The sequence below is a fragment of the Manacus candei genome, unplaced genomic scaffold (genome assembly GCF_025592945.1).
Source record: "Manacus candei isolate 608988 ecotype Guabito, Panama unplaced genomic scaffold, ASM2559294v1 h1tg000028l, whole genome shotgun sequence".
Taxonomy (NCBI): domain Eukaryota; kingdom Metazoa; phylum Chordata; class Aves; order Passeriformes; family Pipridae; genus Manacus; species Manacus candei.
In genome coordinates this window covers 9,707,807-9,724,650 of record NW_026138076.1, presented here as the reverse complement: position 1 = coordinate 9,724,650, position 16,844 = coordinate 9,707,807, and the positions used below count along the sequence as shown (strand labels likewise).

At 38.3% G+C, this 16,844-nt stretch overlaps 2 protein-coding genes across 4 annotated transcripts; both read left to right on the top strand.

Moving 5' to 3' along the window:
• Positions 1-130: 130 nt before the first annotated feature.
• SGCB (sarcoglycan beta) lies at positions 131-7,542 on the top strand. The gene is made up of 6 exons (XM_051790843.1): positions 131-232; positions 1,672-1,881; positions 2,708-2,893; positions 3,006-3,197; positions 3,730-3,861; positions 4,733-7,542. The coding sequence occupies exons 1-6, from the start codon at positions 209-211 to the stop codon at positions 4,934-4,936; spliced, it is 948 nt and encodes a 315-aa protein (XP_051646803.1). The 5' UTR covers positions 131-208; the 3' UTR covers positions 4,937-7,542.
• An 84-nt stretch (positions 7,543-7,626) lies between these two features.
• Positions 7,627-16,243, top strand: LRRC66 (leucine rich repeat containing 66). 3 transcript variants are annotated; one of them, XM_051790839.1, is made up of 5 exons: positions 7,627-7,809; positions 8,033-8,530; positions 10,865-11,034; positions 11,565-11,892; positions 13,065-16,242. In XM_051790839.1, exons 2-5 carry the CDS (start codon positions 8,038-8,040, stop codon positions 15,740-15,742), a joined length of 3,669 nt encoding a protein of 1,222 aa, XP_051646799.1. In that variant the 5' UTR covers positions 7,627-7,809; positions 8,033-8,037; the 3' UTR covers positions 15,743-16,242. The 3 variants fall into 3 exon arrangements, with proteins under 3 accessions (XP_051646799.1, XP_051646801.1, XP_051646800.1); XM_051790841.1 differs by having other exon boundaries at positions 7,674-7,809; positions 8,375-8,530; positions 13,065-16,243; XM_051790840.1 differs by lacking the exon at positions 7,627-7,809 and having other exon boundaries at positions 7,820-8,530.
• Positions 16,244-16,844: the final 601 nt, after the last annotated feature.

Sequence of the window (16,844 nt, the reverse complement as noted above, 5' to 3'; positions counted from 1 at the left end):
TGACTCGCGGGACGGCCCGTGGCGGCGGCGGTGCCACGGCAACGCTGCGGGGGGGCGGCGGCCGCCCGTGGAGCGGGGCCGGCCCGCGGCCGCCGGGCGGCGCCGCCGGGTAACGCCTGAGGGCGCGGGCCGCGGGGACCCGCCCGCTCAGCGGCACCAGGGGGCGCCCTTGGCCTCTCTGCAGCGGCGGCGGCAGCAGCGGGGGAAGATGGCGGCGGCCGCCCCCGAGCAGGTCCGTCCGCGCCGGGACACGGCCCGGGGAGGCGGCGGCGCCGTCCCGGCGGAGCGAGGGGGGAGCGGGGCCGCGGGGAGCGGCCGGTCCGGCCGGGGGGTGCTGCTTGCGCACGGGGCGCTCTGGCGAGGGCGCCATTTTCGCGGCGTGTGTGAGGCTGGTGCGGTGCCGGAGCCCGCCAGCCCCGCCGCCTGCCCGGGCCGGGGAGGTTCAGTGGCGCTTGGGGGGCGCTCCCGCCCCGTGCCCGGGGCTTTGCGGGGCAGGACGGGCTCGGCCATGCGGGGCCCGGAGCTGTGCCGTCCTGGCCGCAGGCGCGGGTCTGTGACAAACAAAAATACTTTCTGCCTTGGGAATAAAGCGCGTGGCATTTCTGCACTGCAGGAATGGCGCTGCCCTTGGCACTAAGGAGCTTGGCACTAAGGAGCGGGGCGGGAGGCGGCGGTGGGCGCGTACGCGGCCGCACGGCTTGTGCTGGGTCGGAGTGGTTCCGAACATCGCCCAGGCACCTCTCCATAAACTTGTCTAGGTCAAGCACCTTTCTCAGCACCATTTCTTTGTGCTTCGGCAACAGAAGAAAACAAGATATTTTTACCCGTTACATCGACATAGACACGAGCAAGCGCAGTAAGCTTAGGGATTCATTTCAGGTGAAGAAAATAACATCAGAAATATCAAGTCCTTTCTGTGAAGATTTGAATCCTTAAATAGCAATCTGTTCAATTCAAGGGAGATGGAACAAAATTTTGGACAGCTAGAAAAAAACATCGAGTTGACTTTCTCTAGGAATACCTACCAGAGTTTTCTCTAATAAATTGTTACATTGACAGGATATCCTTTGCAAACTAGTAACTTAAGATTATTAAATTTAATTAGGCAGGCCAAGTTTCCCATGACAAGTTCGAAGCCTCACAGTATTTTTCTCAATGCAAGCAATGTAAGTTCAATACAAACCCTATGCTATCAAACTAACTTAAAAACTGTATTCACCACACACCTTTTGAATAGACTAATTGAGAGTCTGGCATACGTGAGCATGAAGGGAGCTAAAATCCTATATATTGGCAAATGACCTGCAGGATTATCTCCTCTATCTTCCCTGAGAGGCAAAAACTTGATGGAGTTCTTTTACAGCTGCTTTGGGGTTTTTTACTGCAGCAGTGTCATTAATAATTTCTATCTGCCATAATAAAAATGAGATATAAAACCATATATTGTCTGAAAATACCTGGATTTTAAACTTAGTCATTGTGTTAGCAGAGATTGCTGTGGTTCTAAGCATGTATGCTAAGTACAGAGTGGCAGACTGAAATCTAATATTGAATGTAACATCTACTATGTTACACTAGTCAATTCAGATTTATATTTTTGGCATACATATACATGTGTCATTTTGGTGAACTGACCTGCCTTTTAAAACTAATCCATGCTTTGTTTTACAGCAAAGTTCTAATGGCCCGGTGAAGAAGTCTATGCGAGAGAAGGCTGTGGAACGCAGGAATGTTAATAAGGAGCACAACAGTAACTTCAAAGCAGGATACATTCCAATTGATGAAGACCGTCTCCATAAGACAGGGTTACGTGGCAGGAAAGGCAACTTGGCCATATGTGTGATTGTTGTTCTTTTTATTTTGGCCGTCATCAATCTGATTGTGAGTATAATACTTACACTGTAAGCAACATTAGGTCATATTTCATTGTGATGGTTTATTAGAGAAATAAAACTTTTCTAGTATGGCTGAGGGCTTAAAATGTACTGAAGGAGATTCTCATTTTTCTCATTCCTTTCTTGTTCTTTTGTAGCCTGAACAAGATTAGATGGAAGAATCTTGTAAATTCAGCCATGTAAATTCAGTTACCAAGATCTCAGCAAGGAACTTACTGTTTATGCAAGAAAGAATTAGAAACCTCCAAAGTGTCACTCCATGCAAAGTATTATTAGTACAAATGCATTCAGGATATATGTCAGGAACATTTTACATAACAGAGCTGCAGTGAGCATTCAGAATTAACCAGCAACTGCAATCTAAAGCTTCATTGTTGTAATTACCACCTCCTTATTGCTTGGTCAAGGAGAAGTAATGAATTGTTTTTTGTAACTGCATGACCACCTGGGAGGGTGCATTCTTCTAGTTCAGGATTAAGTATGTACTGAGCTGAGCTGTTCAGGAAATTTGCTTAGCCAATACTACCATGATTACCCTTAAACAGAAAAAAAGATATAATTCTGGATTTAATATTTTCATATATATATAAAAATCATTTTAGTTACTGTTCCAGATAAGTCTAAAATTAATGTAAAATGCTTTTCATAATTAAATGTTATGATGAAATTAAACAGACTAAAGTAAATTCACACCTAAAGCTCACTTCAACACTAGCATTAATAATTGTTTCAAATAAAACATATAGTTAATACCATACTTCTTGTGGGAAGATACAATCAACTTAATCTTTTAAAATATATTTCTCTTTCAGATTACCCTGGTTATCTGGGCAGTAATTCGAATCGGTCCCAATGGTTGTGACAGTATGGAATTCCATGAGAGTGGCTTGTTGCGGTTTAAGCAAGTGTCTGACATGGGTGTTATACATCCCTTATATAAAAGCACTGTAGGAGGGAGACGGAATGAAGACTTGGTGATCACTGGGAATAATCAGCCTGTAAGTTTTACCATGAATTGAAAGTCTATGAGCAACACTAGGGAATTACACTTACCTCACTAATAAATGTTATATTTGAAACTTTATTAACCTAATGACTTTTTTTCTGAAGATTGTATTTCAGCAAGGAACAACCAAGCTTAGTGTGGAAAAAGACAAAACTTCTATAACCAGTGATATTGGCATGGAATTTGTTGACCCACGGACACAAAATACCTTGTTCAGCACAGACTATGAAACTCATGAGTTTCATCTGCCAAATGGAGTTAAAATCTTGAATGTACAAAAGGCCTCTACAGAGAGGGTATGTCTCTCTTAACTTGCTTTTTATAATTAATGAGAATACAGTGCATACTTCGTTTGTATAACAGGAGAGTAGCACTAGTTATTTTTAGAGGGTTAAGTGTGCCTTAGGAAGCATTGAGCAGCCCTGTTCCAGAAAAAAAAACCCCAAACCTATAAATACATAGAAGGAACAGATTAAGTGAAAACAGAGGGATAAGTTTACATAATCAGTCCTAAAAGGAAGCATGTATTTGCTACAAGTGTTAGCCATGTATGCCATGAAATTGTCATATGAATTGTTATTTTTACCACAAAAATAAACTATTTTACATGCCTTACAAAATTAAGTAATTCTGGTTTTAAATGTGACTGTGGAAAATAATAAATAGGCAGAAGGTCTGCAGGCATAATAGCAGAAGGGCAAGAAGTACCTTGACATTTTTTATTAAATTGTGTAGCAATACTTTTAAGGTAATTAAGCTACTCAGACAAATAGAAGTGACACATTTTCATTGTTCTGCAATACATTTTTTTGTGTGCTATGTTCTTAGATTACCAGCAATGCAACCAGTGATCTGAACATAAAGGTGGATGGCCGTGCTATTGTCCGTGGAAATGAAGGTGTTTTCATTACAGGCAAGACCATTGAGTTTCGGATGGGTGGTAACATGGAACTTAAAGCAGTAAGTATTTCAAATCAGCGTTTTTTGAATAGTTTAGTTTCAAATTCAGGCTGATAGTAAACTGATGTAGCTTTATATGATTTCAGATTTTATATTAAGTAGTTATGCATAAAAGTTTAGTCAGTATACCTGGCAGGATTTAAATAGGTGGCTTATTACTTTGCTGTTAAGTAGTGGTTCAGTAGTTTTCAGGTAACAGTGATTTTCTACTGTTAAGACACAAAAAACCCATAATACAATTAAAGCCAAGCTATTGGCCTCTGCCCTGGAAAAAATACCAAAGGGAATTAATTTTCTCTTCTGGAAGCTTTTCAGGGGTCAGTAACCTTTGCCAGTTAGAAGCACTACCCTCTGTGCTGCCACAGTAAGACTCATTACCATTCCTTTAAGATTTTTGGAGACTGCAGGGCGTATGGAATGATGAAAAAGGTTAAAGGAGGATAAAAACCAGAGGTATAGGCACTTTCATTTCAAGTGCAAATGAATTTCCTACATGAATTCAAACACTGATTACCATTTCACATCCATATTTTTAGATTTACTACATTTGCTAATAGGTCTGTAAAGTGAAAAGCCACACTTCTGCTGTCTCAATAATGATCTACCACTGGAACAGCAAAGTACATTGCTTTGCATAGTTGAGAAATATGTGAGAAAAGCACAGTTGCTTTGCATAGTTGAGAAATCCATGAGCATTATTATAATTTCCATTAAAAAATTAAACTTTTTCATACATACCTATTTTACTATGTTGGTTCTGCAGCTGTGCTAAAGATGTCATTTATTTGTTAAACCAGCTTGTCCTTCTCAAAAATAACCTACCTTGTTTGAATTAGAAATTGTACCTTTTTTTTTCTTTCCTCCTTAATAGGAAAACAGCATTATCCTGAATGGAACTGTGATGGTCAGCCCATCACGACTTCCAAGCTCTTCCTATGGGGAACAGTTCAATAATGGCAACTGGCTGCGTTTCAAGCTCTGTATGTGTGCGGATGGGACACTGTTCAAGGTTCAGGTGACAGGTTATAACATGGGCTGTCAGACCTCTGTCAATCCATGTGGAGCCACACACTAAAGCAAACCACTGCCAGGAGAGTTCTCTTTGGTGTTTACATGTATTTGTATGAAATAATTGCATGCCTTCAAGGATTTCTGTTTTTACAGCAGTTTATACTAACATTTCTTACATAACATTTTTTAGGAAAGGCTGTTACAGTCAGAAGTATTAAGTTTTCATCTTGCTGGCTGCAAGAGTGGCACTGATTCAGTAAGCTTTCAGGGTACATGCACACTGAAGTACCTTCTTGAATATATTTAAAGAACATGATCTTAGCAACAACATTTACTGCCTTCAGTTGCCTTTAGAGGTTTTTGTCCTACGTCCCAAGACCTCGAGGACTGCTGACAACATGACTGTGATCTGAAGTACTTCAAGAGGAATGTCAACTTGTTGCTGGAAGTGAGTTTGCCTAGGATGGCTGAAGTGGCAGATTTTTGTCTTCTCTCCATTTCCTGTTGATACAATGATTTCCCCCAAACTTACATGGTTTACCAGATGCATACTAAGTGAGGGGTAATGGCAGATTCACTGTAAAATATCGTATTATTTCTGCCATTTATTCTCATGTGATTAAAAAAAAATCATAAATCATATTTGCAAAGTAATACCAAGAGTGCAAATGTCACTTGAATTTTGAAATAGTCTTGCAGTTATTCAAGTGTTGCTTGAGCTCCCATTCTCTCTGTACTGTTAAGGCATTCTGCAGGTGCTTAATTTATGTGAAGTATTTATAAAACATGTTTATATTAGAAATACATTTTTAAAGATATAACTTGCTCACTACCCAAAAATAGTGTTTTCCTGGGTGCTTTAATGTGAACAGTGTCTTGAGTAATAACCTAAAGCATCACTGTTGCAGCAAGTGTCTGAGATCATCTCTCTTTCCCCATAAAGGTCATTACTGATGCATTACTCAAAACCTCAGAATTAAATTCTGAAGTTAAACTGCAGGTCTGTAATTCTAAATGTGATGGTATGACAGCAGAGTATATACATGTGTATTGGAATCTCTCAGCAGTGGAAATGTGGTGAACTGGGGCCTATTGCAGCCTTGTAACCGCTTTTGCAGCAGTAAGGTGTTTTGTGCTAAAAAATAGACCAGCTATTTATAAGACTTCTCCTTTTCCCATCCCACATATTTCTTCAGTTTAAAATAGCTTTTTAATGTTTTGCAGCAGCATCAAATAACCTTAATAATGGAGGCCACAAAGGTGACTTTGCAACAAGCTCTTCTAGATAAGAACACACTTCTTTTCCTAAATGTTGTGTGAATGTTACAAGTTAACTTCAGAACTGGTCATTTGTTTTGGGAAGATAAACTATCTACCCTTGTTTTACAGCACTCAAAGTACATAGAATTCCATAAAATACGAACTAGCTTCTGCTGTAACAAGAACTTCACATCTAAGGTCCCAATTCCCAAATTTACTGGGAGTCAGCAAGTCTTCAGGCAGGATGTGTATGGGAGAAATTGATTTCTGGAGGGGGATCCTTAAGTCAGGTATTATACCACACGGGAAGTCAGAGGGGTTGTGTTTCCGTCACTGCTCAAAGGCAAAGCTGGATTTTGATGCTCAGTAATTGTTGGGGTTTTGAGGCTGCACAGCACTGGAACTGTTCTGACAAAATCAGAATAAGCAGAATAAAATGTAGCAAAAGACACTGAGTTGCTCACATTAAAGATTATGGGAAAGTACTAACATCTTGCATAATGCCTTCATGAACTTCATAGTTTTACTAGAGTTAATAGTTATTAAACACTTCACACCCATTTTGCTGAAAACGTGCACTTATCTTTACTGCTAAGCAGTGCCTCATTTAGCATTTAGTTACAGTTAAGAGGAAGAAATAAACATTTTTATAATTCTCACTCTCATGCTAATGGAAGTTCGTCACTTTATTTTTATATATATATACATATATATATAAATACATTTTAAAAAGATCAGTATCCTCAAAGCTGAAATAGATCTTGCAAATGACAGATACTGCCTCGGTCAAGTAGGTTACACACAAAGAGCATACTTAAGCTCTTCCCTGGTTAATACTAACATGCCTATATGCTAGTATTGGATTCTTGTAATTATCAAGAGTTCATTTTAAAAGACTGTATGCAGTGTAGCTTAAAGATTTGTCACAAAGGTACTCTTAAATCATGGTCTGGAGAATTGTTTTTGAAGTGTGAATATTTTTGGTTAAAATGTAGCAAAAACAATAATATAAGTAACAAATGAAATAAATTATCAATTTGCTACCCACTGTTTATGTATTGCTAATATGTTTTATATTTATATTACATAGTTTGAGAAATGTTGGCAACACACGCCTTGTGTTGTGCATTTACTTGTACGTCTTCTAACTAACTGCCTAAGGTACATTTTTTTATATGTATTTAAAACATTTTGCGTGGCACATTATTTCACTCCCACAGATGCGCTTAAGATTCTGTGTGTTTAAAGTGCATTCTACATGCCTCTGTAAAATGCCATACTGGGTATGCTGAAACAACTTGCATGTGAAGAGTTCTCAGCATATGTAAACGTGGTAGTTGTTTCAATGGGTGAAAGACAAGAGAATTTCTAATCTTTGTTTTGAAATGAAACAATAAATTCTAAGATGCAGCTGTGCTTCAGAGTTCTTATTTCTAAGAATATAGTTTTTCATTAAAAATACATTGTTGTGTTATTGACAGGGAAACTGGTATTTTATTAACTGTAATTATGAAAGTCAATCCACACCTATTTGTCATGGATTGTATCCAGTGGACTTTGTTCAATGGTAATTGTGTATGATACCTGAAGCAGAGTTCAAAAGTCTCCACTGTTGTTAGTTCACAAGCTCCTGAGAAGTTGTGTTTCTTGAACAGAGGGTTGGAAAAGAAAGAAAAGGTTCTAATTGTTTTTTGGGAGAGGTGGAGGGAGGGGGAAGGTTACCAGTTTATGAATGTTCTTTTTGAAAAATACGTAAGACTCCAAGACTGAATGTTTAAGGCAGAATGTTGGTAATGCTTTGGTCATTTGCTGTTGATTTTTTTTAACATCAAAGTATTTCCGCTTTCTATTGAATTCTTGTTGTGCTGAATTTAACTATAATTTTACATTTTACATATAGATACTATGGATAACCGTCACTTGAGTGTCATAGCTGTGGTCCTTTATTTTAATCTTCCTGGATCAGTGGGAACCAAGTCACAGCAGCTTCTTCTTGCTACACATCACCATTCAGAATGCCAGTGGGATGGGGAGTTCCTACTGAATTGTTCTTTTACCAGAACATCTGCTATTCCAGAAGATATATCACGAACAACAGTAGCTGATTTTAGTTACAATAATATTAAAACTTTTCTGTGCACTGATGGAAGAAATGAAGAATGGAGGCTGAAACACCTGAACCTCAGTAACAACCTGATTTCTGAACTCTTCTTAACTTCTTGTACAAATTTACCTGTTTTAGAAACTCTGAACCTCAATGGTAATGCCATCCACACCCTCACACTGGACACACCTGTGCCTGCACCTGGGTCTAAAACGTACAGAACTGTTGATCGCGTCCTGCCTGCTTTGAAACTATTGTCAGTTGAAAGAAATAATCTTAATACAGTTCCAAGAGGTAAGAATTTCAAAAATCTTTAAGGACCTGACTTCCCAGGGGTAAGTTGGTTTTGGATATAATTCACACATTTTACTGAATTCAGGATGTGACTTTCTCATTTAGTTATACTTAAGGTGAGGGAAAGTTCCACCTGCAAATACAGAGGAAATGGATTGTTCCAGTTTAGGTTGGGGATTTTTTTTTATACAGTCTTTGCAACTCTAATGCCTTAATATCAGTCAAATATAACCAAGTTTATCCCGTAAGAGCCCAAGCAGTATTTTTGCTTTTTGTATAGAAAGGGAAGGATCTTTGGAAAAACACCAGCCTCGCCAGTCATGAACCGTAACATTAAGAAAATGGCGGATAATGAATTTTATATTGCCCTTCAGAAGAAAGTCAACACTCCTAAATAAAACTTGCTCCAATTTTAGTATTTTAGGAAGACAGGAAAACCTATATTTTGTTCAGTCAAAACAATTTTGCTCTATGCCATCTGACACCCAATGAAAGTGACACCTGGGTGTAACAGGAGAGGGCTGTAAAGTTTTGACAGAGTTTTAGAAAGGCTTTGCTGGTCACTGAGCTGTGTGGGGCATCTTAGCCTTTATCCTCATAAAGGGATGATTCCCATTGTCCTGACTCTTTAAATGAAGCGGAAGGTGCTGAATGAGCACCCCTATCCTATATAATGTGTTGAATTTATTGATCTCTGATAACATCATCAGATTCATTAGCTCTAGAGTTTGAAAATACAGGAGGATGTAGGATGACAAAACCCCCACTTATCCCATAATGTCAGACAAAGGCAATAAATGTGCACCTACACAGGGTCCTGAAAGTTCTGGCTTTCTCCTTTTATGGTATTAATTCTCTGCCATGCAGGAAATCCATTTCACTTAATCATGTTGTAGTATTTGTAGGGTCATACAAACAATATAGAAAAGCTTACTTTATAAAATACATTGATGCAAATTTAGATAGATATAACTACACATTAGAGGTTGCCTCAGTGGGTCAGACAGATCAGTCTTTTCTATAAGAGACTCAGTTTTTAGGTGTTAAAGGTCAAATTGCTATGCATGGTACCACAATAATTCAAGTTATACTTAAATCCCATATTCATTTAAATACATGTTTAGAACTTTATTTTCCTCATCCAAAATACTTCACTAACATTCTTGTTTTTAAGCTCAGGTAAGAAAACACAAACTGCAGTTCTAAAGCAAAGATTTCCCACAGAAACCCTTCTCACAGGTGCCACCCCAGGAGTCAGGCTGCTGCCCACTGCTACCCTACCAATGTATACTTTTAGCACAAGTTTAGCTTCAGGGAAGCATCCAAAGTACAATTCTTCATGCAGGTGCAAGGAAGGATTTATGAACTGCCAGAACTTCTGAACACCTTTCCTATCAGCTACCTCTAGTTTTACTGCAGGAATGAATCATTCCCTCTGCTTTTCACAATAAAACCAAAGATCAATTGCTTGGCAAACAGAACTGCAAACTGAGAAAAGAGATTTCCAGTAAAGCAGCTGACACCAAGGGCAAAATTTTTAATTTTTAAGAACAAGTAGCTCTCAACAATGCTGTATGATCAAAAATCAATTCAGGGTGACGGTCAGGTGTTCCACACTGTGGTGATGCTGAGTGTTCAAGTGTCTGCCTTCTCACTGGAACTTGCAGGCTGAACTCAGGGGCTGCCTATATAGCATCTGAGAAAAATGAGGTATCTCCAGCATTCAAAAAGGCTCCTCGTGCAAGACAGATGTTATCATAAGTAAGATACACTGAAGAATATACTGCCATGCTGGATAATTCACAGGCAGACAAGCATAAGCAACACATTTTTGTTTTCAGTCAGATTTTACATCCTATGAATATGATTCAAATAATTCCACTTATTAAAAACTCCCATGAAATTGCAGATGGCAATGGATAGGAGATACTGTATCACCTTTTGTATCTCCATCTTTTACCTAAAATTAACATATTTAGATCTTGTAAACTGAATATATTCCACCCTTTTCACGCTCCTCCTTTCCTACCTCCAGTTCTTCAGAGAAGTATGCTTAAAGTACAGAGATCACAGGAATGTTACTGCTTTTATGGAAGTGTCAATTTTTAAAGCATGCATTGACAGTGACTGTATTAATGTGCTTGCTGTTGATCCTATGCAACTTTTAGATTAGGACAACCACTGACTAGGAAAGGCATAATAACACAAAGGCTGCAGCCACTCATTGCAATAGACAGGAATGGAAGGAATTTTGTTGCAAAGAATTTTATAAAGACACTTGATGCAACTGGGAAAACAAGAACACGAAATGTAACATAGTTTTGTTCTTCCTAGGACTAGGCCTGCTGCAATCTTTACAAACTGTCCATATGTCATCCAATAGCATACAACAGATTGACCCAAAGGATTTTCAAAACTGTTCACAGCTGAAGGACATTGACCTGCAAAACAACAAGATAACTAAAATTCATCCAGACGCCTTCAGGGATCTCAACAAATTACAGGTTGTAAAGCAATATTACAACTGCTTCAATGTGTTATGTTAATCATCATTAAAGATATTAATTATCAACTCTTCAGCATGATTATATTGCTCTAATTATAATATTAGTGTACGATTATAAAAACCAAAGCAAATGGTGACAATAATATTTTTATATATTTGCTTTTCATGTATAGGAAAACACGCACAAAAATATACAAAATATAACCATCAATTCGCTATTTATCTATGCCACAAATCAATCCATAATTGCCTTAAACACACTTTTCTACCCCCAATTCCTTCCATGGCAAGAGTCCTGCAGTTTCTCATTCACACAGAGGTAGGTCTACAATGGAAGAATTCTAAATGTACCACAATTTATCATTTTCATGTACATTAAAAACCTTAGAACAATTATTGAAATCCTAAATAGATGTATTGTTTGCATAACTACAAAAGTGCTTGTATACTAAAAGAAACATTGTAGATGTTGCAATAAGGATTCCATTGTAAGACTAATCAAATTAATTATGAATTATTCCCAAATAGGTTGTGGATCTCCGTGAAAATCCTCTGACAATCCCTCTGCCACAAATACTGATCAATTTGAACTTCTTTCAACTTGAAGTGTATTTGTCAAATAATGCCTGGATATTTAACTGCAGGCTAAATGCTTTTAAACATTTAATTCATTTTCCTTTTGACTCCACAAGGAAAAAATGGAGCCTTTCATACAATAAGTTTGCCAGCTCACAGAAACCTCTGCTGTATCTTTCAAGTTTCCATTTAAACTGCAAGGACAGTGTTTTGTTCAAGAGGGCTACAATCTCAACAGGGAACACAGCAGTGCTGAACTGTAACTTGGACAACACAAGGGGTATGTACATCAGGGACTCCATCTAAATCCTCTAAAATCCCAATGCATGCAGAATGATCAAAGAAATCTGGGTTTAAAAGTGGGGTTTTAAAGATACTGTTTAAAAATAACTGAACAACAATTTAACATGCAATTAATATACTGGTTAGAATATTTGAAAGTCATGTTTCCCAAAAAAGGCTTCATCTCCTTCCTTACATTAAACTAATAAGGATGCCAAGTTATACACAAACAAATTTCAGTAAGTAGTATGTTGCAAATGTATCAGTTCATTTTGGACTGAAACAAAGTACCAAACAGTGAGATGGCACTTGCAGGGCATGCATAAAACTGAGAAGGATGCAATAGTTTTCAGTATTCAGCTAACCGCAAAAGGAAATCAAAGTTTATTTGCAAGGGAAAGGATTTCTATTCCTTCTTAAAAAGTACAGCTACTGTAGCAAACTTCACTTACCTTTACAATTAATACAGAGCACTGAAAGTACAAGAGACAAAACCTACAGAGCCAAGACTTTCCATGCAGATGGAAAACGAAGACCAGACTTAGAGTAGAAGGTGTATGTGTCATATGCAGTGAGGCAAAATGGTTTAACTCTAGTGGAATAACAGCACTTGGGGTGGTAAGGCTTGCCCCTGGGAACACTTCATCCCCAAATGAGAATATGTTGGGTATATTGGAAATGCCACCTACTTTGTCTATTTACAAGAAAAGTCACAGAAACTTGGATTAAAATCAACACAGTGGATTGCACCAAAATTCAACTGGGAACAAAACCTAAGGCAAAGGTGAACATATGACCTTGAAACATATTCCAAAAGCCAACAACCAGCCATGGCCCACACTAGGTAAAGTTTGGAACAATTGCTCAATCAATACAAATATACTTGATTTAAGACCTTTTTGCTGGAGTCAAACCAGTAACAAGAAAATCACAGTGGTTGAAACTCTGACAGTCAACAGGTGAAGTTTTATCCCACAGCTGCATTCAGTGACCATGGCCACGCTGGAAAGCAGCTGGTTGTTAGTATGTCTCTTCCACAAGGAAGATCACCAGCTATTTCTAGTACAACCCAGAACATACTTAAGATGATTTCAGTGACCTCCTCCCTCACCCACACTATTTTTCTTGTTTTTAAGAAAGACTGAGTTTGTATTTTTTTTTTTATTTCAGATAATGGAATCTCTTGGTGGACACCTAAAGGTAGAATTTCAAAAAATCACAGTCTTCCTCATATGACACTGAATAAAAGGAATAATTTAGTGATATACAATGCTGAGAAAACTGCTGAAGGATTATATTTCTGTATTTTTAATACAACAAAGGAGAAATATCTCATTTACAATATAGAGGTGAAAGAAAAGGTTTCAACATTTTTGGCTAGAAAAGCCCGGGACACTAACACTGTTTTTAGACAAGAAAAAGCGGAGTCAGACCTTGCACTGGCTGTCTCCCTCTCAGTGCTCATTACATTTGTTTGTGCTTTTTGTCTGGGTGCTTTTGCCAGACCCTACCTGGTGAGCCTGTGGAGACACATGCACAGGAATAAAAATTCGAGTTCAGAACATACATATTCTAATCAAGCTTTTTCAGATGAAACCTTGAGCAGAGAGTTTTCTGCAAGCAAACCAACAAATACACAGCGTAATGTGTTAATTTGTGATGAGAATTCTTCAAGAAACACACACATTTTTCCTATAGAAACTTCTACTTCATATGAAAATGTCACTGGTAATGGTGCAGAATACCAGAAACAAAGCAATGCTGAGATCAACATGAAGAAAAAACCAGTATTTTCAGAAATTCAAACTAGTATTGACAATTATGAAAGTGTAGATGTTTATGATAATGGACTGTTTTCTGTAAGGACAGAGTACCAGAACATCAATGAAGTAACACCAAGACAATTAATGAGTAACACCACTGCATTTTGGAAAGATTCAACATATACAAACAACCGAGACTCAGAGAAGAGCAGGGTCCCTCCCATACCCAGGAGACTGAATGCTGACCCTTACTCAAATCACGACTCTTCAAATTCAGAGAAGGGAGAAACTGACTTTCCATTTTCCACAGTACAAACACATTCAGTTGCACAAGACAGCAAAGTAAGCAACAACTCTGGTCTGTTGTATTCTGAGATCACAAAGGCTACACCAGATTCTCCAGAAAGAAAAGGTATAGTTTCGCATAATGAACCCACACACACTACAGAATTTATGCATGGAAAGCAAGACTGTGATGAACAACTTGGTCTAAACAGCAACTTAAATATACCTAGTGATGTGGGAGATTTTACTTTACCCAATGTCTCCAAAAGTGATACAGATATTGAGAATTTAAGCAGCTGTGAAACAACAGAAAACTTTCCTGTTACAGAGTATGACTGTAAAAGGATATGTTCAAATGAAAAAGATGCTTCAGCAGATATGTTTGGTGATAGTTCTTCAGATGAAGGGACTCCATTCTCACTGAGTGACTGTAGTTCTTTAGAAGACTTTGAACTGGAACAACCTGATGTCAGTGATGATGTCAGTGACAACCTGCCAGTTTGTCAGTCGTCACTAGAGGAAGCCAATACAAACAGTGGAACAGAGAAGCTCCCAACACTGCCAGAGTCTCCAAACATTGCTGCTGAAGTTCAGCATATTGGAAAAAATGAAGATGAGAACACTGCATATTTTGAAACCACTATTAATTATGGATCAGATACCACCACGTGTGAAACAACATCCCCTTACACTGATAAACGTGGTGGCCACGTAAGCATGTCAGACCCAGATACAATTAGTTCTTCAAGTCAAGAAGTTACAGGGGCATTCGATTATTTTACTAATGCAGAGTCGACAGTACAAAACTCTATTTCTGATTCTCTCCACAGTCAAAGTATGGAGTTTGGTAACACGGTACTTTCACTAACACATTCTCCCACGTATGACACAGAGCACACTCCTAAAGAGGCTGAATTGCAGCTGTATCCACTTCCCACTGGATTACAGCATTCCCTCAGCTTCAGTCCCACTGAACAAAAAGAAAATGCACCAGAGGGAAGTACAGATGAGAGCATAGCCAGGAACTCCCCTGAAAAGAATCATGGAGAAACAGATATTACATTAAGAAGAGACATGCATACATCTGAGGACAATGACTTTATTTTTGCTCCCATTGATATTGGTTTGAATGAAACTGTTAGAAAAACATCGCTGCTGCATTCCAGCAATGAACCATCTCTTCAGTCGCTGTCTGAACATAGAGCTGAAAAACATTTCATGGTCATTACACAGCAAGAAGACTTGCTACCACAGGGGAAGCAGGAAAACACAACTAAGGCTTGGGCAGATAAAATGGAAAGAGGTTTTGATGAAAAAAACTGTGATGGATACACAGAACTACAGGATACCAGCAACTGCAGTCTGCCTGAAGAAACACAATCTTATAATCTCACAGCAGATCTGCTGCATCTTCCTACTTCTGGGAAAACACAGTCAGTGTTCACAACACATGGTCATTTCCAACTGGATCAGAGTGACAAGGATGCATATTCCTTCTCAGTCCCACAAGGTTTCTTCAATGAAAGCACACAATACAGTTCACATTCATTCCCACAAAAGCTTACAGGAAATATAATGTCTAAAAGCGCTGATTCCAGCAAGATGGAGGATGACACCACTTTGACAGAACTGGGAAATAATTCTACAACAACTGTAGAACACCTCCAAATTTCCAGTGAAAATCTCAGTCAAGAAAGTCAGACAAATATAGGACAGGAGCAGTTTTTTGTTAAGAAGAAAAGAGCGTTCGATGGATTCTCTAATATTTTGCAAAGCAGGAAAACAAACTTCAATAGTTGAGACATAGAATTGTAATACTAAGCTCCCACAGTGTTTATGTCATTACAGCAAGTGCAAAAATTATTTTGTTTCAAAGTGAAGTGGCTTTTGTTTAGAAAGGGACTTGCAAAAAAAAAAAAGTAAAGATTTTATGAAAAACAACTTTAGAACATTAGATAATAAAGTTTTTGCTGAGTTATAGTATATATTTACTTTCTCATTGTTGATAGTTCTAATACATTGTTTTCCATTGGAATTTGCTTAAGATATGCACTGTTTTGTCTCTCTTTGTCTAAAATAAATGTAAACATTGAAATTATCGTGACATCATTACTACTACTGTGTTTTCCTGTGGGACTCACCCTATACAGTGAAATAGTACATATTACTGTCTTCTGCTTTTTGAGCCAAATTTGTGGATTGTCTATGAATTCCCACAGTTTTGCAAAGATAGGGAAGTCCAAGCAGTATTCGATTACATTTAAAAAATTACTTTTTAACTTGGCAAGACATAAAGAATAATGAAAATCACTTTTCTCAAAGAAACACTATAGAATTCAATCCTTGCAGAAAAGTCAGTTATGGAGATGTAGCTATGACAGGACATCACTTGTAGTCTGCAGATGAGATGATATGGGCAGGGTAATTTAAAAAAAAGACAAAGGATCCTATACCCACTTCAGAATTTTACTTAAGAGGGGCAAATCAAGAGCAGTTCCAAAACTGCTGTATTAGAATATTAGTAGCTTGATATAGAGTAACTTAATCTAAGCCAAAAGATAACAACTGTAAAGTAAAATTTTCTCTGAATATGGCACAAAGCCCTTTCAACATACACAGTACCCCTGACACAGTCCTTGAAGGGAAATGTCACCATGAGGGGGAGCAGACCCAAGTTAGGAGAAAATGCAAGAGGCTGGCTAGCAACTCTGGGGAAGACACAACTCACTGAAAACACCAAAACAAGGAACAACGTTTCAATTCCATCCAATGAGGAGCAAGTTCAATGGCATGCTACGTCATTGAAACTTTAAAGAGAAAACTAGGCAAGAACAAAGAGATGCTGACAGAAGCTAGTGATTTTTGTTAGCTTCACATGCTTGGAACTAAAAAGAAAGCTATT